The sequence below is a fragment of the Eulemur rufifrons genome, chromosome 2 (assembly GCF_041146395.1).
Source record: "Eulemur rufifrons isolate Redbay chromosome 2, OSU_ERuf_1, whole genome shotgun sequence".
NCBI classification, from domain to species: Eukaryota; Metazoa; Chordata; class Mammalia; order Primates; family Lemuridae; genus Eulemur; species Eulemur rufifrons.
In genome coordinates this window covers 39,419,941-39,445,599 of record NC_090984.1, presented here as the reverse complement: position 1 = coordinate 39,445,599, position 25,659 = coordinate 39,419,941, and the positions used below count along the sequence as shown (strand labels likewise).

At 35.8% G+C, this 25,659-nt stretch overlaps 1 protein-coding gene across 2 annotated transcripts in view; it reads left to right on the top strand.

The window, feature by feature from the left end:
• Window positions 1-25,659, top strand: part of UNC13C (unc-13 homolog C) — a 562,886-nt gene that overhangs the window by 392,077 nt on the left and 145,150 nt on the right. For both annotated transcript variants that reach the window (XM_069459636.1, XM_069459628.1), the window contains one exon: window positions 1,360-1,445. In XM_069459636.1, coding sequence (XP_069315737.1) covers window positions 1,360-1,445 — 86 coding nt within the window. The remainder of the gene's footprint in view (window positions 1-1,359; window positions 1,446-25,659) is intronic.

The window sequence follows — 25,659 nt, the reverse complement described above, 5'->3', positions numbered from 1 at the left end:
CTGGGCTATAAAGCAAATCTCAACAAATTTCAGAAGTATGAAATCGTTTAAAATATGTTCTTTGACCTTGGTCTAATTATGCCAGAAAACAGCAACAAAAAGATATTTAGGAAATCCCCAAGTAGTCAGCAGTTAAAAAATGAAGAGTAAAATTATGAAATATTTTTATGGAATTAATAATGAAAATACAATATATCAATTGTTTAGGATGTAAGTAAAAGAGAATCCTAAAAGAAATGTATACCTAAAATATAAGTGTTAGAAAGAAAGAAAGGGCAAAGCTCCATTATTTAAATATCTGTCTTAAGAAAGTAGGAAAAAAACAGTATAACTCAAAGAAAGTAGAAGACAGGGAAAAATGAAGAGCATAAACTGATAAAATAAAAGAAAAACTCATATTATGACTACTTAAATTAAAATGTAAACTCTTTTTATCCAAAAGTTTCTTCGTGCTCCTTTATAGTTAATCCCTCTCCCCACTCCCAAACCTCTGGCAACCACTGATATGTTTTCGGTCCCTATATTTTGCCTTTTCAATAATGTATTGTAATTGGAATCATACAGTATGTGAGCTTTGAGTCTGGCTTCTTTTATTTAGCATAATCATAATCCAGTTGATGCTCATCTACATGGTTACATGTATCCATAATTTATCTCTTTTCATCATATTCACTGAGCTTATATTAGTAGGAGCCTTACTGTGGGATTGAAAACACATGCAAAGAGAGTACATATTCAGAAGCAGTAGGAATCTTGTTTGTAGCCTAAGCTTGTTTGGTCTAAAACATAGACCTGTCTAGGAGGCATTCTGGAGTGCTGATTAGTGGGTCCACAAAAGCCATTTTACTAGAGGGAGCGAGGAGTCTTTCTTGAAATAATTCACTTTAAGAAAACAGAGAGTAGAAATGCTCAGCTTTGCTTTGTGGAAAACAGCTAAGGGATGCACATGAGGTGCGATTTTTTTTTTTTTTTTGGTGTTCCCTGGTGTCTGCTATTCAGCTTGATCTGACCTATCTTCAAAATTGAGATAGGAAGGTAGAGTGTTTGATGAAGGGGCTCTTCTTAGACAAACACTCATCATAAAACATACATGGGGAGCCCTGAGCACCATTACTTTGGCACTGATATGTTGAAGAACATTTCCTACCACGCAATAATTAATTAATAATTAATTTAACACTACACTCTGGTGTATAGCTTTGTTCCCTACCTATAAAAATTCATAAAAAGAAATTTCATAAACTAAAGTATTTATAAACTATATAATAACTACTGTATCAATACGTAAAATTAGGCATTTTGTTTTGTTTTTTAGGTACATTATTCTTTTTATACACAATAAAATGTGTTTGGTTTTAGGTTTCCTCAAGAACTGAATATGGGAAAAATAAGTGCTGAAATCATGTGGACTCTTTTTGCTCTGGATATGAAGTATGCATTAGAAGGTAATTACAAATATTTATACTTACTAGAGTGCATGTTTTAGTTAAATTGTGATTTTGTGTTCTTGGCTTTAAATGTAAAGAATTGATGCATCGAAACATTGATTATTGTGATCAATTTAGTTCTAAAACTTATTTCTACACATCAGAAGATAAAGGTTGCAAAGTGTTTAAAAGCCCTAAAGAAGTATATACATTTTTAATCAGGTGTTCTAAGTTGCAGGATCATAATGAGTATTTCACTTATAGAATAATGCTCAGATTCTGGAATACTTTATGGCAGTTCATTTGACGAAGGAAACCATTGAGTGAGTAGTTATAGTCCAGATATTTGGTTACATGGACTTAGAAATAGTATCCATGTGTCGGCAGGTTAAAATCTGACCAAAGTTTACACAAAGACAATGGCAAGGCTCTTCCCCAGAAACTCCACTCACGATAAGTCCAAATCATACAGTGTAAAGCAAGAGAAATACAGCTCTAAGTTAAACAATTCTATAAATAGTCTTTGAGTACCCGCACTATATTTAGGGTTGGAGAAAGAACCATAAACCAGGTTTGTATCTTCTAGCAACTCGTAGCCTGGTACAAAAATCTCTTTGTACTTATTCAACAAATATATATTGAGCCCATAGATACTAAGTGACCACCAGTGCACTCAGTGTGGAGATATACTAGTGAACAAGCCAGCCATGCTCCCTGCCCTCAACAGGATTACAGAAGAGAGCTGCAAGCATGCGGACAGTTGCAAGATGGCGGTCAGGGCTAATGATGAGGGAGGGTCTAGAGGAAGCACCTAAACCAGTCTTGAGGCTAGGCGATAAAACATGCTTCCTAGGGGAGCTTTTTCTAAGGGAATGTTATCTTGACAAAGACCTGAAGGAGAAGTAGGAGCAAGAAGGGCTTTTGGTAGAGGACAGAACATTAGCAATTAGGGTGAGTACAAGGTGCACTTGAAAATAGAGAATTCAGTGGGCCTGATGAGCAAGAGGAAGCAAGAAGTGAGTGTGGAGTAATCGGCAGGGACCTCCCACACAGGGCCCTGTGGGCCATGGTGAGGAGTTTGACTCTCTGCTAAGATAAACAAAGGACCATAAAGAATTTTCAGCAGGGGCATGTCTTGTTCAGGTTTGCAACTTAGAGAAGGCATTTTGACTACAGCATGGAAGATAAACTGTTCAGGTAAGACTGGCTTTGGCAGTTCATGCTCACCGTGACACTGTGTGGTCGCTTTGCTACAGTGTGAGTTTGCTGCGTGGGGAGGCAGAGGGAACACTCAGAAGTGTTCCTTATTTGAAGCAAAAGATGTACAATGGATTATAATACCGAATTTTCTGGTAAAGTACGGGTCTCCCACCCACAAACAGAGAGGTTTATCTAATCGTTAAAATTATACCAGAGCTGCACAGAGGTACAAACTCCTTATTCTGCAGTGAGGTGTTTCTCCTCTAGTGTGTTAATGTCCCAGCCCTTCCCATCCCTGCCTCCTACCAACCACATCCTTTTATACTTCTCTGCTTTGACTGTCTCTTTGGGATCCAAATATTCTCTTAAATTAGACAGGACCTACCAGTCTCCTAGGCAAATAAGTTTTTTCAGATAGCGTTTACTTCCCTAGGCCAATCCTTTGCATTCGCTCACCCTCCTTGAATGTCTGTCAGGCATCTCAAACTTCATAGGGTCAATATGGAAGTCTCAATCTCCTCTGTCAAAACCTGCTGGTTCCCCGCTGTTCTCTATTGCCATTATTGTCACCACCATTCATCTGGTTACTTAAGGCAAGCATGTGGGGGTTGTCGTTGATTCCTTTCTTGTCCACACCACAGTCAAAGTTTACTCCTGCATTAGGGCTTACTTGCCAGCTGGTCTATACCTGGACTTCTCTTGCCACCAATCTTCATGAGCAGCCATGCAGGGATCAGCTAATGTCACCTCCTCAGAGAGGATTTCCCTGAGCATGGTGTCTACAGTTGCCCACAGGAATAACTTTATTTTAATCCTCTGTATAGCAACTAATTATTACCTTTTATTTATTTGTTTATTTATGCTTGTTCATTTGATTATTTTTTATGTATCTTCTTTACCACAATATAAAATTTTTTCTGTGATTTTTACCAACATGTCTATATTACCTAGAATGATGCCTAGAAAATAAAGTTACTCCAATAACTACTTGTTGAATAAATAAGTGAAAGACATTACCAGGTAATTTCAACTCAATGGAGAAGTGGAAAGGGCAGTGGAGGAGACATCCAGTTGTTATCTTCTTTTGCTGTGTGGTCTTGGGAACATTCCAAGAGCTCAACACCTTCGTGTTCCATTGTCCTCACCTTGTGCTTGAGCAGAACAAAACTCAATGCATTTTGAAACATTTAATGCTGTTTTGTACCATAATGCTATATAAGCTAAATGTTATATAAGATGGATAATTAATTTTACCATTTTTGTTTTATTAATCTTAGAGTAAATTTAACTGGGGGTTTAGGCAAAATTTTACATACCAATGTTTTCCATATTTCACTGTTCAGCATATTTCATATATATTTTGAAGATTAAAATTTTTTGGCTTTTTAGTAGAATAGATGGTCTTATTGGTGACATTTTCAATCATACAAGATTATGAGCTCTTTGGAAAAAAGAGCCATGTTGACCACGCATCAGCCCTTAACACAAACCTGGCTTGTGGTAGGTGCTCAATAAATAATGGGTGAGTGAAAATCTAAGGTGTATCAAACAGTATGTATATGAATATGTGTGTGTAGATTAGCAACATAATTCAGAATGATTTTCACTTAGATTAGAGCCAGGGATTGCACATTATTAAAAGTCCCTATATGTTTTCCAGTCCATTCTATATTAAAGTACATTATTCATCACTTTAATTGTCCATATTAGTATTTGGGAAACAGCACAGTAAAAGTTCAGCTCTTCGGGATGATTTTTAGCCTCAATCCTAAGCCAAAGGTTTTCTTTTTTTTTTTTAATTTTTAAATTTTTTTTTTTATTTCAGCATATTACAAGGGTATAAATGTTTAGGTTACCTATATTGCCCTTCCCACCCTCCACCCCCCAGTCAGAGCTTCAGGCGTGTCCATCCCCCAAGGCTTTCTAATATGTAACAGTCTATTTTACATTAGCAAGCACAACACACAGAACACATGGTAAAACTATGAGGTAGAGCCAAACTTTAGCCATAAACAGATTTCATGGGGTGGTTAATAAAAATCAGCAGTCAGGCTATACATCTAAAGTCTAGAAACATTCCAGTAAATCTTCTATGTCATTTAATGGGGAAAAAGAGATCAGTGAGGGTAGATGCCGAGAACTAGGGCAAGACCGAGGTAGACAGATGTGTTTCAGCCGGACCTGCCTCGGCTTGTCCTGCTTTCCTCTCCCCACTCCCTCTCTGCCCCGCCCTTCTTTAGCTGCATCTCTCGGACACCTGGTACACTCAGGGCTCTCCAGCATGTTAAATACACTAAAGTGTTTGCGACATCCTGGTTATCCCGCCCAAAAGAACTGAAATCACAATAAGGAAGGAAAAGCATTACAATTAAAAATGGGAGGTGTGGGGGTGGCAAATAAATCCTGCGTATAAGAGGAGCGGGAAGTGGCCGAGTGGGAATAAAATGGAAACTAGAAATGAAGCTTATTATCCTCAGCCTTTCACCTTCTAAACGTGTTTCTCAGAAATTGAGGAGTCCCTTGCCTCCTTTCATCTTTACTTTGAAGGAAAGCATCAGTGTTAATTCACTTGACCTAACCTGGGAAGCAGAGCCTCTTTTGCACTTAAAATAAATGCACTTCACACTTTGCTCCTCTGGCAATTCCCTTCTGTCCTTCCTGCCCCCTCCTCCACTGCAATTAAGTTGAAACTACTTTATATATATATTTCTGGAGTAGAGAGGGTAAGCTATATGTATAATTAATTTAGAAACATGCTGACTAAAATATTTGGTTTCTAAATAACAGAAAAGAAAAACGGACATCTAAGAGTGTTTGTAATGCTATTATTCATGTCAACCTTTGACCATCTACTAACTCGTCTTATTATCTATTTAAGGAAAAGATAATTAAAATATGTTGACCTGAGTAACATGAGTGTATACAGTGTTCCTTTGGTAGAGACGAATCTATCAGAGTAGGTATGTAATTAACTGGTCAGCTGCTTTCTTGGGTTCGACTTAAAAAATAATTAAATGGCAAAAGCGCGGGGCTCAGCTAACTTCTCAGACTATGAACGTGGTCTCACTAGCAGAAGCAAATCCATTTATTGAGCACACCCCTTGTGTGTTCTGCAATTAAGTTCAATGGCTAAGTCTGTCTTCCTGTAATGGTGAAATTTAGGAGAATCTCTGGTAAACAGAAATGAGTTTCTAAAAGCCCAGTGACCTGGTTATTAGAATCAGAAGATGAAGCATTATCTATTCACATATTTTTAATTGTTACATGATCAGTGTATAAATAGAATATAAAGGTCTCATGGGCATTTTCTCCTTGTCTAAACTCAGGCTCTGACAAGAAAATTCTAGTTTTATCTCACATAATTCTTTTTATTTGGTTTTGAAGTAAAGAACAGCAGTGAATACTGACAATTCTAGGGTTCAGCTGGGCAACCTGGTCATCTGTGCTCATAAAACACTGAACTTTCTTGCATTTTTTTTTCACTTGAGATGATATTAGAATTTAAATTACTTATTAACTCAATTCAGAGACCATATTATGAGCACAGCTGACCTCTAATTACTGAGCTTGGAACTACTCAAAAGTCACAAAGTTTGTCTTCCTCTCAGATGTGAGGCTTCAGAAGACGATGAGGCAGGAGACTGGCTTCTCTTCCTCTCTTCCTCTTAGAGCAGGCTCACTTTGCTAGCTAATCATGTTAGGCAAGCTAAAAAACTCAGAAAAGAATAAAATAAATAGATCATCCGCAGTAGCACCAAAATAGTAAAAGAGAAATTCTCAGCTTAGATATCTAAAACATACAACGCTTAGGGTTAGTGTATCAGTTATCTATCATAATATAACTAATTATCCCAAAAACTTATTGGCTTACAACATAAATAAATATATATCATCTCTCATTGTTTCTGTGGGTTGGGAGGTTCTGGCTCAGAGTGTCTTGTGAGGGTACAGTCAAGATTCCACCAGGGCTACAGTTGCCAAAGATTTGGTGCCTGGGATCCCCTTTCTTGGTGTCACAGTCACATGGCTGTCGAGTAGTTGTGGGCTGTTGGTGGGACACCTCAGTTGTTCCCAGCACGGACCTCTCTGCAAACTGCTCGACTCTCCACAAAGCGTGGCAGCTAGCTTCTCCCAGAGTGAGCAGTGCAAGAGCAAGGGCTAAAGCAGCCATGTCCTTTATGATCCAGCATGGAAACCACACTCCATCCCATCTGCAGTATCTTGTCAGTCACACAGCTCAGCTTGCTCAGCGTGAGAAAGAGCACATGAGGACACAAACTCCAAGAGTCGAGGACCACTGATGTCATCTTGAAGGCTGGCCAGCACAGTTAGTATTTGCGTCTCTGATCATCTCTTTATAATACGAGCAACAAAAAATAGGTTTTTGTTGTTTGCAATGATTTTAAACAAAAATAACAATCAGCATGGTTAAAGCCAATCTTTTTCCTTCTGCCCCTTTTCCTCAGCCCCTCCCCACAATCACAAGAAAAGAAGTATGAAACAACTATTAAAATTTTACAAAGACAAATTTTCTCCAAAGATGCTAAGGCTCTTGTTTTCCCCATCTAGTTTTCTTAGCTAAACTCCTCTGGAAGGAAAGTCTGGCTCACTGAAAGGAAATTAACCCACATTCCCAAGAAAGGCATTCATTGATCTGGTGTGTTCTCTGGTTTTCTCAGAATGGCAGGTTTCAACCATGGCTTGCATTAGAATCACCAGGGGTAGACTCTCGACTTTTCAAAGACACTCCCAGGTTTTAATCTTATTTAGAACTTGTTAGACACTGTTCTAAGTGATTTACAGGTATCAACTTATTTGATCCTCATAAAAAAACCTATGAAGTAGATATATTATCATCCCCCTTTTATAGATGAAAAACTTGAGGTGCAAAAAGGTTATTTTGAATGGAAGAGCCCAAATCCCCTGTGATTCTAGTATGTATCCATGATTGAGTGCCATTACTCACAATGTTAATTTAATTTTGGAGGCCTTCTTTCAGAATCTGACGAAATTTGCAGGTTCTAGTTACAGAAAAATGATAAATAGCCTATACATCAAAATTCTGCATTCTCCCAGGAATATATATACAAATGCTCTGTAGCCCATTTATAGACTTCTTCCAAGGATCCACGAACCTCAGGTTCAGAATCTTTGCTCAAGAGAACACTGGTTCTCCCTGGACCAGCAGCGTCAGCTGGGAAGTTGGTAGAAATGTAAATTTTCAGGCTCTACCCCAGATCTACCAAATTAGACCCTCTGAGCGTGAGGCCCCAAAATCTATGTTTTAACAAAATCCCCAGTGGAATCTAATGTGCACTGAAGTTTGAGAACTACTGCTCTAGAAAACTGCTAAGGATTTAAATTTGCAGAAAACTGCAAGTGTTTAAATGAATGAGCCTACTTTCACAGTTCTTTGTAGACATCTCATTGTTCCTGGCTTACCATTATGCAAAATTCTCTTCTGTTAAAACCTGGTTTCTTTGATAAAAATGATCACCAAAAGAAAGTCAATCACTGGTATTCATTCAATTTTTCATTAATACAAACATATGTCATTTATTCAATGTATTCCCTGAATGCTTGCTCTGTGCCAGGTATCATGCAAACAAGGCTCAATGCACACATAAATAAAACAGGTATGACACCTGCTTTGAAGGAAAAGTGTGTGTATAAGGCATTGCAAATTTACATATTAAAAATAAATGTTGGTCCGTTTTGTATTGCTATAAAGGAAATACCTAAAGTTGAGTAATTTATAAAGAAAAGAGGTTTATTTGGCTCACAGTTCTGTGGGATGTGCAAGCATCGGCTTCTGGTGAGGGCTTCAGGTGGAATCTAGGATGGAATCAGGTGGAATCCATCCCAATCTAGGTGGAAAGTGAAGGGGGATCAGGCGTGTCATGTGGCAAGAGAAGGGGCAAAGAGAGAAGAGGAGCTGCCAGACTCTTTAAACAACCCGCTCTCCTGTGAACTAATAGAGTGAGAACTCATTACCTCTGAGAGGGCATCAAGCCATTCATGAGGGATCTATGCCCATGACCCAAACACCTCCCACTCAGCCCCACCTCCAACATTAGGGATCAAATTTCAACATGAGATTGGGACGGGACATATATCCAAACTGTATCAATAAACCTCTAGAATTAAAACCTTGCCCCCCAAATTCTACTCTCTGCTCTTTCCTATTACAGCAAAATATGCTACCATTTGTGAATCGTCAGGCACTATGGATGATCCGTTTATTTCTCTTACTCTACACCCTCCCCAGACACATGCTACCTGTTATACCTCCAAAACATATTTGGCTCTCACCCTTCTCTCTAGCTCTACTACCTCCGATAGTTCTAGCCACAGACACCCTTCACTTTGATATCTGTGATAACCTTCCAAGTAGTTTGCACATTTCCACTCTTGCATTCCTATAATCCATTAGCTCATAGCATCCAGATTGGCCGGCACAAGTTTAAGTGAGATCAAGACATTCTCTGGTATACAAAAGCTTCCAGAGTCTTCCTCTGTCAATAAACCAAAATCTGTTTTTGTTTGTTTGTTTGTGTTTTACCATGGCTTACAATGCACCATGCAGTCAGGGCCGTACCCATCCCTCCAACTTTGTCTCTTTCACGTTCTCTCTTATCTTTAGCCACCCTGTCCTCACGCCTCTTTCTTAACTGGAACAAATTTTTTCCCAAACCAGGGCATTCACGTTTGCTTCTCCTTTTGCCTATAAAGCCCTTTCTCCTCTCTGCACGGCTGGCCCCTTTCCATCCCTGGTCTCACTTCCCAGGCCACTTCCCTTCATAACCCTGCCCGACCATCCTGTCCCTCGCCGCATTCCCACACATCTCTATCCCTCTTTTTTCCCTGGATCCCTGTATCTGAATCATATTATTTAACCTAGTAGTTTGTTCACTTGCTTACTAATTTTGTTCTCTTTTAGTGCACTGTTTGTAAATGTTCTGATCACAATCCAAAGCAAAAAAAGAAAAAAAAAACACATTTACAGTGCTACAGAACACACACAAACACACACATACACACATACACAGGTACAAAACCAAAATAAAAATTTCAGGAAATATAGATAAACATCTTGATAAGGATGGAGTAATAGATTCTGAAATTTTATTTTTCCATATATGTGTGTATATATATTATACATACATATATTTGCATACACATTATATTTAATTAATATATACACTTAAATTCCAGTCATAATTCTCTAAATTGTTATTATGACCCACTTATGGTTTGAAGCCAGCAGTTTAACAACACTGTACTTAAAAATAAGCTTCGCAGAGTCAGAAACCTTATAATCCCATTTACAGTTGAATACTCCCATTCAAAATAATCATTAAATAATTAAAAAATATATTAATACTATGCCACCTTAAATCTCACAAATGTTATATTCAGACATATTTCTATGTTAATAAATTTGCCAATATAATATGGCATGTACAAAATTTCACCAATAATATTTGGGAATTTGACACAATTTGGACCCTATTTTTGTGTACCTTGCTCTTTATTTTTATTTATCTATTTATTTATTATTTTTTGGAGACACAGTCTCACTCTATTGCCCAGGCTGGAATGCAGTGGCATGATCATAGCTCATGCAGCCTTGAACTTCTGGGCTCAAGTGATCCTCCTGCCTCACCCTTCCAAAGTGCTGGTATAACAGGCGTGAGCCACCACACCCAGCCTTTTAAATATCTATAATGAAAATATTATATTTAAGCATAATGTTTTTTCTCTTAATACTAATTAAGATATCCCCAGCTAATTATTACATCTCTTAGGCAAGGTATTTGAATGGAGCATTTGAATATAAAAATCTATATTAGGTCATATTGCCAGAAGGAAAATGTAGTAAGAGTGCAATCAAGAAAATAAAGTTAGTGTTGGTGGAAAAGAAGGGAATGAAGCTAACTGCAGTTTGCGTATGTCAATGTCATAACATTGTAAGTTTTCACTTACCTGAAAAGTACATATTTAATTTTTTTTTCCCTCTTGTTTTCCTGCTATTAATTTTTTAGTCATTTACCATCTAGGAAAAGATGGGAGAAAAAAGCAAAGATAAATAAGAAGTGATGAAACGCTGGTTGGATTTTTTTCCTTATTAGTGGTTTTAGAAAAAAAGTTTATAGAAATAACAAATTAAAAGTAATTGTTAAAATTAGTGTAGAAAATCTCAATTTAAATAGGAAATAAAATATTTAAATGCCATGGCCTTAGATGCTAATTGCTGCCTTGCTGCCTTTGTAGATATTAAAAAAAAAAAAAAAATTATTTAGGAACAAATGCATCTTATCTAAACTGCTTGAAATTTAATAGTGGAAATTGTAAATTTACTAAATCAAATCAATCACAAGCCAGCAATGCATGCAAATGTATACATGTAACCAAAGAATAAAAACAGCCGTGACTATTTTTGTTACATTTTGGTCAAAAATCTTTTTCTTTGTTTGGAGATTGCTGATACTCAGTCACTGGAAATGTTTTGACAACAAAGAAAACCTGGGAAGGAGATGGCAGTTGGCATGAAATCAGCTTTCCAGAAACTTTCTCCTCATGAGGGGCTTAGGAAACCATGTCTTTTGCTCTGCTTTTTATTTGGAAACCTTCCAGGGAAAGCTCTGAAGGAATGAGCCCTTGTTGGTTCTCTTGGGGTAATTGTCATCCACCAGAAATGATTACCAGTGTTCACTCACACAAGCACATTAAAAATGGATATCTTGGCTTGTGGCCATCTTCCATCTTCAAAGTCAGCAGTATATATTCAAGTTTTTCTCACGTCACTCTAACGCTGATTTTTCTATCTCCCTCTTCCACATTTAAGTATCCTGCTGATTACATTGGGCTGAACTGAAACTCCAGGATAACCTTTTTATCTTAAGGTCAGCTGATTAGTAAATTTAATTTCAACAGAAATATTAATTCCTCTTTGTCATGTAACAGAGCATATTCATATTCATTAATCTGGGCATGGCCTAGTTTGGTTCTTTGTCCTAGGATCTCTTAGAAGGCTGAAATCAAGGTGTCATCCAGGATTATGGTCTCATCTGAAGGCTCAACTAGTGAAGGATTTGCTTCCAAGTTCTCTTGTGTGGTTGTTAGCAGAATTCAGTTTCTCAAAAGTTATCAGACTGATGGCCTCATTACTTCCATGGCACCTGGCCAGTGGCCGTCCTCAGTTTCTTGACAGGTGGACCTGTCCAACATGGTGTCTTGCTTTATCAAAGTAGGCAAGCCAAAAAAGCAATACAGAAAGTCTGAGAGAGGAAAAAAAAAAAAAAAAAAAAAAAAAAAAACAGTCTCTTATAACTCAGTCACAGAAGTGATATCTCATAACATTTGTTGTATTCTAGACATTAGACATTGGAAGCAAGTCACTAGGTTAAGTTTATGCTCAAGAGGAGGGGATTATCAAGGGTGTGAATACGAGGAGGCAGGGATTATGTGGGTTATTTTAAAGGCTGCCTTCCACAGAGCATTGCTTAGCAACAAAAACACTGACTTGAGTCAGACAGATAAGTACAAAATCTGTCTCACTACTTACCAGCCATGTGACACTGAGCAATTGTTATGTCAACTCTATGCCTCAGTTTCTTCCTCTGAAAAACCATATTGTTGTGAAGATTAAATGAGGTACTACACATAAAGTAGTTATTGCCTGGCACCTAGTAGTAAATGCTCAATAAATATTAGCTTTGGTGATAATGATGACTAAATTCTTCACTTGAACAAAGAATTCAGTGCTAAAACCTGAGTTGAAAACCATTCAGCTAGATATATTCTAAAGCTCTATCCAAATTAAGAATCTATATGTTTCATTAGTGACCTAGAAACACAATTTTTCTCCTCTTAGAATATATATAATAGAATATATGAAGCGTAACATTTTACTAAACACCAGAGAATATGACCAGATGAGTTCTTCCTTCTCTATTGAAAATATATAATATTATCTTTCTTATTAGAAAAAAAACAATGATAGGAAATTTGGAAGATACAAAGATTATTAGAATCACCCAGTGTCATCTGGAAGTCATATATATACTTTTATATGTATTCATAGTAATTAGCAAAAATACTTTTTATGGAAAAACATTGTAGTGCATTGTATTCTACTATTAACATCTTCAATTTCTCTTTTTACAGTTATACTCATTCTTTTTTTTATTTGTATAAATTAATTGGGTACAAATACAATTTTGTTACATGCATAGATTGCATAGTGGTCAATACCCATTCTTGATTTAGTTGTTTGGCAAATCTATATCTGCAAGGCATTTTGTAGAAAATATACATGGATTATACATTCTAAGCCCCTGCATATCTGAAACTATTTCTCTGTTGTACTTGAATGACACTGTGGGTAAATATATAATTCTTAGATCACACCTGTTTTCTTTCAGAACTTTATAGACACTTCTCTATTGTCATATAATATATAGAGTTATAGCAATGGAATATAAGACTGGAATATTTTTTTCTTTGTACCCAACTTGTTCTGTTTTGTTTCAGCGTAGATGCTAATTAGATATTTTTCTTTATTTCAAAGGTTGAAAGTAAGCCAAAGAGTTGCTTGCTTTGTTAATTTTGCCTGGTACTTCATGAGTTCTTAAAATTTGTATGCTCAGATATTTCTTTAATTTTAAAAACATCTTTTGATTGTTTCTTTGCTCCTGTCTGACAAAAATCAAATCATGTCACTCTTCTGCTCATGACCCTCATCCCACTCAGAATGAAACGCAAAGGCCTCACCCTGGACTGTAAGGCCCTACGCTGCTGCTAGCGGCTGTCTCTGCACTCATCATCTCCACCCGCTCAGCTCATCCCTTTGCTACAGTCACTCTGACCTCCTTGTCCTTTTCCAATCACATCAGACACACCTCCCTCTGGGGTTCTCTGCGTGTCTGTCCCCTTTGCTTGGAATGCTCTTTCCCTGGATATCCACTCCTGGTGTCTGAGGAAGGCCTTGCCACTTACAAAATAGGAAAATAGAACCACCCTTCATCCATCACCCACTGATATGCTTCTTTATTGCCCGTTCCCCTTGTGGGCTGTAAGCTCCATGAAAGGCCCTTTTCTGTGTTGTCCACTGCTGTAACCTTAGCATCTAGAAAAGTAGCTGTCACATGGATGGTGGGTACTTAACAGATACATCACATGAGTGAATTCCTCATTAGTTTCCCGGCACACTGTTGGTGCTAGACCTAAAGTGGGTATAAGCAGGCAGAGCTCTAGGGTCCCCAGACAGTGTGTTCTGTGGTCCCTTGTGTGCTTCCCAAAAGGTTGGTAGACTCCAAATGTGCTCCTACAACCCTGTGGTACTCTGCTTCCTGCCCACCCCTTCTCAGTTGGGTGGTTGATCGAATTACTGATGGGTTTCTGCCTCTTTTTTTACAGTTGTTCCCTCACACGCTTCTTTCTCTTAATCTGGTCCCCTGTTTCCCAGACCTCGTATAATTCCTTAAAGTTTGTTGCATGTGAATGCTCTCCTTCCCGGGAGTCTAGGCTCTTAAAGGGTTTTGGAAGGATGAAATGAGACAATGCTGAAAGTACTTTAGTATATATACAAGGTTGTGTAGCCATCACCATAATCTAAATTTAGAACATTTTCATCATTGCAGAAAGAAACATGTGCCCTTTCACCGTCACTCCTTGTCTCTCTACCCTCCCTGAATTGAAGACTTTAAATAGGTGAAATTTATATGTAAATTATATCTCATAAAGCTATTATAAAAAGTAATTTATAAGTGAAAGTGTTAGACAAATGTTTTCAATTATTATGATTAAAAGAGGAATAGAGAAATCCCTGAGGGCTACAGGTTAAAGCATTATTCTTTCATAAATTTCTCATATTTTCTTTTTAAAATTTAATGATTTCTATCTTTACTATATTATCCATTATTTCTCTCAAACTATAATAGTTATTTCTCACAAATCATAAAAGGCAGTATGGAAATATGTAATTTAATATTTATCCTTAATATATTAACTATAGTGTTTTTCCCATCGTTTCTCTTTATCAAATTCATTCATGTGTAGCATAATACAGGTAGATAATTTCCATTATAAATAGGTACTTATATTTGTGACTATTTATTCACTAGAAATTTCAATTAATTTTTCCTCTTAATTGAATTCTACCCAAGTTTATTACTTTCAGATTTTATCATCTACTAATTCTTATTTTTTATCTCCATGGGAAATTGATATTGAAACTGTGAAGTCAATGCAGTGACAGCATTGCCATTTTGCTGTTCCTTTAATTTATTTCCGTTTGCTTAAGGAGAAATATGTCAAGTTACTTTAGAAGTAAGTATCAGAAAGTGAAAACTAATATAGTTCCGGATGATATGTAAGTGATTTGATTTAGATGAAATTAAATTTTAATGGTATTTTATGTTTTATGGTTAAAAAGGCATATGATATACTGAAATGTACACATGTAACTGGAACATTTTATTGCCAAAATAATATGGCAATCCGAGAGCATGAACGTAGGAACAAATATTTGTATGTTGACTATCACTTCACTTTTTAAAGTATTCTTCACACTTGGGCATATCTTTAATTTAACCATAAGATAGTCTGTAATCTAATAGTACATTGACATGTTTGATAGGTGGAAGCTTCATATTCCATATTCACTTTTTTGTGAATGGAAAATAAACTCTCTCTACTTTTTAAAGCTGTGGTTTATCAACTCCACTTAACTGAGGGTGATAAAGCATTATTGCCTTTAGTTTTTTACTCTTCAAATTATGCTAATGTCTTAAGCATCTTGGTTAGTGCTTGATAACCAAACCCATCTGGTATGAGCTATCAATTTTTTTTTAGATAATTTGTAGCAAATTGTAAAGAAATTATAAAATTATGTTATTACTAGTCTTTGCATGCTTCTTTCATATTGAATCTTGCCTTTAATTTATAAGTTTAGACATGTAGAAAATACGCTAATTGCTCAAACTCATTAGCCTATTAAGCTTCTCAACACCCTATGAGGTAAATTAGTATTAAATATTATTAATAGAAATTAAAGTACACAGGGGTTAAATGACTTGTCAAATCATATTTTTATGCCATTGCTGTTAAAAGAATTATCTTGTTTAAATTTGCACTGACTGAATAAATCTGTTTGCCTGGGAATTAAAATCACATTTTCTTTCCACTACATGGAAGAGAAAGCCTGTGAAATTGGTAGCTGCAGTAAATACTATCTCAGGAATTTCAAGAAGTAGAATGAGCCTGCTGGGAAATGGAGGTCTTTCATTCATTTATTCCACTGAGAGGTTCTGGCATTTGGCAGAGATATTCAAATAGCTAATGTAAGGGAGGGAACAGTTGGTACGTGGGTTTGACAGATCTTGCTTACTTAGTGATCCAAGTCTTCTCATGGGAAATTTCAGATATCATGAATCACGCTGCAAATTTTCTTTAGAGAAAACCTGGAGAGAAGATGATAACACCCAAAACAGTAACAGTAACACTTTTTGTTTCCCACTGCCCTCACAAAGTAATTTGTTAAGTCACTATTCAAGTAGGGATATTCGAATAATTATTGCTGACAAAGTACTGGATTGGGGTTTTATTTTGTGAATGTTTACTTTTCTTCAATTATATAGTAAAGAAAAGTAACATGGAAAGCAGACTCCATTCAGATTTGTAACAGGAGCGTGTTTCCTAGAATAATTAAAATTTTTCAATTTTTGATCTTCTTGAATATTATTCACCATATTAGGGGACCGCCTCTGCCTATATTACTTCTCTGAATCACAAGATTTTTTATCCTGCCTGGGGAGCCAATACTTGTCCTCTGTCGTCATAGGCGCTCTCAGAATTTATCTCCTCCTTCTGTAAATGGCTAAATATTTAGAGTATCTAATAAAGTATCCAATATTCAATGTCCTATCTTGCCAGTGCATGCCAGTATATTAAAATGTGCATCCATCTAGTTTGATTTAATTTAATTGAATTTTTATTTATTTTTATTTCAGGATATTATGAGGGTACAAATATTTTGGTTGCATTTTATGTCTGTGCCTCACCCAAGTGAGGATTAGAGGCTTGCCCTTCCCCTCTACAATGCTCACCGCGTCCATTAGTTGTGAGTTTACCACCCCCAACCCCCTAATCCCTGGAGAATATTACTCTAAAGTTTGAAGAAATGATTTTTTATTGTTTTACCATTCTTGTAAAATCTACCTTCTATAAAACATCTATATGTTTTATAGATGCGCTATAGTCTATGTAATATAAACTGACTGGAACTGAGGAAGTACTTTTGAAGACTGTTGGTTTTATATTCTGCAAATTACGTCCTTTGGTAAAGTAGCATTTTCTGAAATTCGGAATATCCTATAGTTATGGTGACTGTATCTTTTACACATCATAACAGAATACGTGATCTGATGGGAGAGAACCGGTATGAAGTGGAACAATATATATGCAATAGAAATAGCCTCAGAGAATGAGACGATATGGTATCCATAGCTCTCATACTTAGAAGTATCAACAGTCATTCTTTAAGATAATTTAAAAAAATGCATTGCAAAAGAGTTTTACTATAGTTAACATCAATCTATTGCACATTTCAAAATAGCTGGAAGAAAATAATTCAGATGTTCCTAGTGTAAGAAAAAAAGATAAATATTAAGATAAATATTTAAGGTGATGGGTACCCCAATTACACTTATTTGATTATATGAATGTATCACATTAGCACATGTACACCAAAAATACGTACATCTATTATGTATCAATAAAACAGAACAAAATATTCTTAATATGTGAGCTGATCTATACTTTATATTTAAATACATTTCTAACACTCACAAAAATGTTACTTACTTATCTGATGCTTAATAAGCTAACATTAAAATATCTACTCCATGTCAGGTTCTGTGCTAAGTACTTGGGACAGAAAAGAGATAAAATCTCTGCCCTTATAGAGCTCATAGCCTTGTCAGAGAGCTAGGTGTTAATCAAATATTCATGCTTATTTAAGTAAAAGTGCTATAAAAATGAGTATATGGTGCTAGAAGGACATCTAAGAGGGGCATTTTGTTAGGGGATTCAGGAAAGTGTTTCCTAAGGAAGTGATTTTTGAGCTGAGATCTCACAAACAAGCAGGATTTATCCAGTTGAAAAGAGATGGAAAAATCTTAATTAATTACAAAATTTAAAAGCAATGAATGCATAGCAAAATATTTTCCTTTAAATTACTGATTTTTTTTATTTCATCTTATTATGGGGGATACAGAATTTCAGGTTACATACATTGCCCATGTACCGCCTGTTCCCCTAAGTCAAAGCTCCAGGCGAGTCCGTACCCCATACAGTGCGCGTTGCACTCATCATGTAGGTATATATCTTATCAACACTGACCTTGTAAGTTTATAGCCTGAAAAATTTGGAATTTACATTTCTCTGTTGGCTACCTGCAAAGAGATTATTTGGTTTATTATATGCATATGTATTCACCAGTTTGGCATGTCTGATACCATACCTGTTTCTTCACCATTGTAAAATTAGCTTCCCCTTGGATAATTGTTCTTACTGGTAACCCTTTTGACTCTATTATTTGTGTTGGTAAGTCCCCAGAAAGTTCCAAAACAGGGAATACATGTCCATCTTTCACTATTTGATTATACTCATGATATTTCAGTCACGAAACAATTACCAGCTGGCAAGCTTCACATACATATTCAATAACATATAAATATTGTTGTTGCATCTATTATATAAGCTGCAAATGAATTCACTAAACAGATGCTCCAAAATTTATAAAACTTGTAATTCTCAAAACATTTGATGTTTTTATCATAAAATCTTAGTCTCATCTCTGATTGATTTGGTTTTTTTTTGTTTGTTTGTTTGTTTGTTTGTTTGTTTTATTACAGGGAGAATATTACAGGATACAAATACTTTGGTCACATAAATTGTCTTTGCACCACCCAAGCTAAAGCTATAAGCATGCCCATGCCCCATACAGTGTGCACCGTACCCATTAGATGTGAATTTACCCTTTTCCCCTCCCCCTTCCCACCTGCTTGATTTCTGAAGAATGTCATTTCCATACATGCACATAAGTGTTGATCAATTCGTTCCAATTTAATGGTGAGTAGTGGTGTTTGTTTTTCCATTCTTGTGATACTTCACTTAGGAGTATGATCTCCAGCTCCATCCAGGTTAATACAAGATATATTAGTTCACCATTTTTTATGGCTGAATAGTACTCTGTGGTATATGTATACCACATTTTATTAATCCATTCATGCATTGATGGACACTTGGATCATTTCCACATCTTTGAAGTTGTGAATTGTGCTACTATAATATTAGAGTGCAGGTGTCTTTTTTATAGAATGTCTTTTCTTTTGGGGAGATACCCAGTAGTTGGATTGCTGGATCAAATGGTAGTTCTACTTTTAGTTCTTTGTGGTATCTCCATACTACTTTCCATAGAGGTTGTACTAGCTTGCACTTCTACCTTCAGTGTATGAGCATTCCTATCTATTTGCATTCATGTAGACATTTGTTGTTTTGGGACTTTTTGATGAAAGCCATTCTCACTGGAGTTAAATGATATCTTGTTGTGGTTTTGATTGGTACTTCCCTGATGATTAGAGATATTGAGCATTTTTTCATGTTTATTGGCCATTAGTCTGTCTTCTTTTGAAAAACTTCTCTTCATGTCTTTTGCCTACTTTTTAATGGGGTTGTTTGACTTCTTTCTTGCTCATTTGCTTGAGTTCTTTATAGGTTCCAGTTATCAGCCCTTTATTAGAAGCATTAATATGATATGCAAATATTTCTTCCCATTCTGTAGGTTGTCTATTTGCTCTAATGATTATTTCTTTGGCTGTGCAGAAGGTTTTTAATTTGATCAGGTCTCATTTATTTATTTTTGTTGTTGCTGTGATTGCTTTTGGGGTCTTCTTCATAAATTCTTTGCCTAGGCCAATATCTAGAAGAATTTTTGCAACATTTCTTCTAGAATTCTTATGGCTACATGCCTTAGGTTTAAGTCTGAGCATTAATATATGCCAACAACAGTAAAGCTGAGAACCAAATCAAATATTCAGTACCTTTCCAAATAGCACTAAAGAAAATAAAATACTTTGGAATATATTTAACTAAGGAGGTGAAAGACCTCTACAAGGAGGAGAACTACAAAACACTGTGGAAGGAAATAGCAGAAGATGTAAACAGATGGAAAAACATACTATGCTCATGCATTGGTAGAAATAACATTACTAAAATTTTTATACTACCCAAAGTGATCTACAGGTTCAATTCAATCCCTTTTAAAATACCAACATCATTTTTGCAGATATAAAGAAAATAATTCTATATTTTGTATGGAACCAGAGAAGACCCTGTATAGCCAAAGAAACCTTAAGCAAAAAGAACAAATTGAGAAGCATTAGTTTATCAGACTTCAAGCTATACTACAAGGCTGTAGTAACCAAAATAGCATGATACTAGCATAAGAATAGAGACATAGACCAATGGTTCAGAACACCAAACCCAGATATAAAACCATCTTCATATTGCCTTTTGATCTTTGACAAAGCAGACAAAAACATACGCTGGGAAAATGAATCCCTCTTCAATAAATGGTGTTGGGAAAAGTGGATAGCCACATGTAGAAGACTGAACAGGATCCACACCTGTCACCACTCACAAAAATCAACTAATAATGGATAACAACATAAACCTATGGTTGATGTGAATCTTCACATTAGAGCCCTTCCCTTTCCTGATCTGTGTAGTTTGTTTATTTTCTAGGTTCCCACATATTCCATTTCTTCAGCATTGGGACATTTTCCCTGAAGGTCAGGCTATGAAGTTTAGTGATAGGAAATGTGGGGAAAGTCATGCCAGTTTAGTCCTTGAGACACATCAGAGAGTAGTCAGTTAGTTCAATTTTTTCCTATTACGAACAAGAACACTGGTGACAAGGAGCATTAATGATGGTTGAAGGTCACACACAGATGGTTAGAACACAGCTGAGGTGTTTGAACTCCCTTCTCTAGAATCTGTCCTGTATAGTTTCTGTTGCATATTTTATAGGATGATTAAAATCATCTTTTGAGATGAAAGTTAAAAATGAAATTAAAAAGTTTTTGAGCGAGCTACTTACAAGCCCCTCAAAGTATTGCTATTGTATATATGATGAAAGTAATATAACCTCTCTATGTCCTTATACCTTTCACATTCTTTGACTAAAACCCATAAATTTCTCTTGATAGCAGGGATGTCTGTATTCATAAGAGAAAAAATAGTGTAAAATAAATTTCAACTAATCACCAGCTTAATTCTCTTTACAAAATATTTGATGGGGTTACTCTTAAGGAAAGCCCATAAGACTCTCCCAGAGGAAAAAAAATGGCCACATTACTGGCCCAGCTCACATCAGCTTTTCAATATGCAATCACCCAACTAGCTGCTCTGATCCCATAGAAAATCTAAGCTGCATACAGTTGATGACTAAATCCTTCCAAACTCAATCTATTCTCTGAAGTGTGTCTCCTACTGGCCCTCATTCTTCTAGTACAATATAGATGGAAGGGAATCACAGCATAGAGATGCCCATTTGTTTGCTCTCATTCTAGTAAAAAATATTGTGTCTACAAGAGAGTTGAGTTCTCTTGTTTCCAAGTCTTCGTGCTCACTGATTGCAAGCATGCACATTTCTAAAATGCAGATTTAAAGGTAGGTTGATCCCTCTACTCTAGTCTCCACAAAATGTCCTCTTTCTAAGTTCCAGGATTCATACAACCAGAATCTTCTTCCAGTTTCTAAAATGATAAATGCAACATACCTTAATGTTTATATACTTGCTATTAAGGCATATTTTCTCTGATTTGATTTCTCAATCTCTTAAACTGCATATGATCTATACATCTTTGAGTTGCAATTAACCTGTCTAGATGGTTGGTGGTGGGGAAATACCTGTTGAATCCCAAAAGCGCGTCAATAATGTATCCTTTCCCCAAAGGCATTCTTCCTCCTATGTTCCCTATTCCTTTTTGTACTTTATGGAGTTATTCTGACCTCAGTATCCCCAGTCAGATCCCCAGTTCAGACTAAGTTCTCCTCTCTCCTTTACTCTTCACTTGCAGAATCAAAGCTCTATTAGTTCTCACTCTTAAATATCTTCTCTGCCTTCCTCTTCTCACACTCACTTATCACTGCACTAATTCAGGACAACATCATTTTTCCCATAGAATCCTTTCTAGGTTCCAGGCCTCTCAAATTGCTTCTTTCTGGCTACATAAGATCCATCTAAACTCAAAGCATCTTTCCTGCTCTCTCTGCTACACGGAATTGTTCTAAATTCAGAACACTTCACTGGGACCCCATTAATAACTAAATTAAGTCCAACACATTTTAAATGAATTAACTACCTAATCCTTCATAAGAGTGACTTTTTGTCTAAATTATTTAATAAACAAGATTTAGGACAAAATTGCTATATTTATATTATCAGTTTGATTTTAAAAGTGCAAGGGCTGGGCACAGTGACTCACACCTTTAATCCTAGCACTTTGGGAGGCCAAGGCTGGAGGATTGCTTGAGGCTAGGAGTTGAAGTCCAGCCTGGACAACATAGCAAGACCCTCAAACTCTATAAAAAATTTAAAAATTATCTGGGCATGGTGGTGCAGCCCTGTAGTCCTAACTACTCTGGAGGCTGAGGCAGGAGGATCACTTGAGGCCAGGCGTTCAAGGCTGCAGTGAGCAATGATTGCAACACCACAATCTAGCCTAGGTGACAGAGCAAGCCCCTGTCTCACACAAAAAAAAAAAAAACCCCACAATAAACAAGACAAAAAACAAAATAATAGTACATAGTAGGGGCAAATGAACTTAAATTTTATGGTCATTTAAAAGAAACTTCAAGCACTTTTAAAATGTTGATTACTCTTTTCCAGTTCTGTCAATAGCATTTACCTTTCTTGTTTAAAAAATTTCTTATTGATATATAATAGTTGTACATATTTTGGGGATACATGTGATATTTTGATACCCGTATGGAATGTGTAATGATCTAATGATCAAATCAGGGTAATTGGAATAATTGAAATATCTATCACCTCAAATACTTATCTTTTCCTTGTGTTGGAGTCATTACATGTATTTACTCCTGAAAGAGCAGTAAGAACCCAGTGCCTTGGCCACTTTTCATTGGACTAGGTAATCTAAAGCTTGAATTAAAGTCTATAAAACAGAAAAAAATTCCTATCTTCAAGGAACATGAAAACAGGTTCCCTTATTGATAATTTTGAATGAATTTATCTGACTTATTTTTATTGCTCAATTGTATCATAATAGAAATAAATTTTTAAATTAGCCATCATTCTACCACCCCTTTTCTAGTGCTGCATATGCATACAAAATTTTATGTAATTGTAATAATAGTATAGATGTACTTCTTTATTATTTTCACATTTTTTAGATTTTGGCATATTGATGCTCAGGGTCATTTTAATAGTTACATAATGTTCTACCTAATCCATACACGTCAGCTTTTTAACCACCTCCTATCTTTGGATAATCAGGTGGTTAGCATTCTTTAAATATTGTGAATAATGCTACAATGAAAATGTTCTTGTATTTTGCTTTTCCACGTTTTGTTTATATCTTTGGGCAAATTATCAAGAGTGAAATTACTGAGTCAAAAATTATTAATGCCGTATGTCTTTTGAAATCTGTTGCCAAATTATTTCCCAATGTTTTCAACAGTGTGCACTGCCACCAGCAATGGATGGGCGCTCTTGTTTCAGCACACCTTTGACAGAATAGAATATTGTAATGATTTTAAGTTTGCTATTGTAAATAGTTATAACATAAAACTTTATTGTTTGTTTATACTTTGAATTTCGTTCATAAGTAGGAGTTGAACATTTTTATATGTTTGTTGATTAACTTTATTTCTTCCTGTGTTTCTTTTCATTCATTCCCTTACCTTTAAATATTGGTCTTCAATTCAGTGAATACTGTTTTAATTTTTCGTTTATATGGCTTATTTATAAAATATAGATTTTGTTTTTTTAAAACAATTGCAGCATTTTTCTTAGGGTATTTTGATTTAAGTTACATTATTTTTGTTGTAAGGGTTTATTACAGGTTGAGCATCCCAAATCCAAAATGCTACAAAATTAAAAACTTTTTGAGTGCTGACATGATGCTCAAAGGAGCATTTCAGGTTTTGGATTTTCAGATTTTGGATGCTCAACCAATAAATATATGTAAATATTCCAAAATCTAGAAAAAATGCACAATACAAAACAGTCCTGGTCTCAAGCATTTCGGATAAGAGCTACTAAACCTGTATACCATACAATCAATTATTGTATTAATATTTACGGTTTCTTTTAGTTTAAATGTTACCTAGCAAAATTTTTGTTAGTCTATAATTTGATTTATTTATGTATGTTAATTCTTTAATCCCTCAATTTTCATTTTAGTATTAAAAATCCATTTGATAATGAGAAAAATGCCATGTGTTTTTATGATTATGAGAATAATTCAGTAGACAGACAAAAATAGGTAATGCAGAAGAGAAAGAACAGAACTAGAACAGTCAAGTCATTGAGTAAATCAGATAGAATTCAGTATACACATAGATTTGTTACCCTTACATAGTGACATGAGTAGTTTAGTCGTAGTAGCAGAGGAGAGACAAAGTAAGGAGGGCTTCAAAAAGTATGTGGAAAAATCAGATCAAAAGATAAAAATAAAAAATATAAGCTTTATTTCTTAACATAAGCTCCATCAAATTCAAGACACTTTTGTTAGCAATGACATTAGCCATTTAGTCCATCCCTAAAGAACTGAAGGTCCTAGGAATTTAACCATGCTGATGCAGTTTTTTTCTTACATTGTTAACTGAAGAAAAATGGGTGCCCTTTATAGATTATTTAAGATTAGGAGCCAAAAGAAGTCACAAGGAGCCAAATCAGGATAGTAAGAGGGATGCCCAATGATTTTCCACTGAAATGCTCACAAAATTGCCATTGTTTAATGAGAGGAATGAGCAGGAACATGGTCATGGTGGAGAAGTACTCTCTGGGGAAGCTTTCCTGGGCATTTTTATGCTAAAGCTTTGGCTAACTTTCTTAGTACACTCTCATGATAAGCAGATGTTATCATTCTTTGGCCCTACCGAACCGAAAGTCAACAAGCAAAATGCCTTGAGTATAACAAAATCTGTTGCCATGACCTTTACTTTTGACTGGTCCACATTTGCTTTCACTGGACCACTTTACCTCTTGGAAGGCATTGCTTTAATTGTGCTTTGTCTTCAGGATCCTACTGGTAAAGCTGTGTTTCATTTCTTCTTATAATTCTTCAAAGAAATGTTTCAGAATCTTGATCTCACTTTTTAAAAATTTTCATTGAAAGCTCTGTTCTTGTCTGAAGCTAATCTGAGTGTGGTGGTTTTGGCACCCATGAGTGGAAAGTTTGGCAAAGGTTAACTTTTCAATCAGAATTGTGTAAGGTGACTAATTGAGATGTCTGTGGTGTTGGCTATTGTTTCTGCTGTTAATTGTTGGTCGTCTTCAGTAAGAACATGAAAAAAATTAATTATTTCCTCACAAATTGATGTGGATGGTCTGCCGCCACAGGCTTCATCTTCAACATTTTCTCTTCCCTTCTTAAAATGAGTTATCCATTTCTAAACTGCTGATGTCTTTGGGGCATTGTCCCCATACACTTGGGCAAAGCATCAGTGATTTCATCATTCTTCCACCCAAGCTTCACCATAAATTTGTTGTTTGTTCTTGCTTCAATTTTGGCAGAATTCATGTTGCTCTGATAGGGGTTCTTTTCAAACTGATGTCTTGTCCTTCTTAGTGCCTCAAACTAGATCCTGTTCAGAAACATAATAACAAGTTAGTACAAGTTTGTTTTGACCCCAAAAACTCTTGAAATCCATACTTAGTGTTTTCATAATACTTATTTTCCATGAATTTTTTAAAGATCCCTCACGTATGGTTACA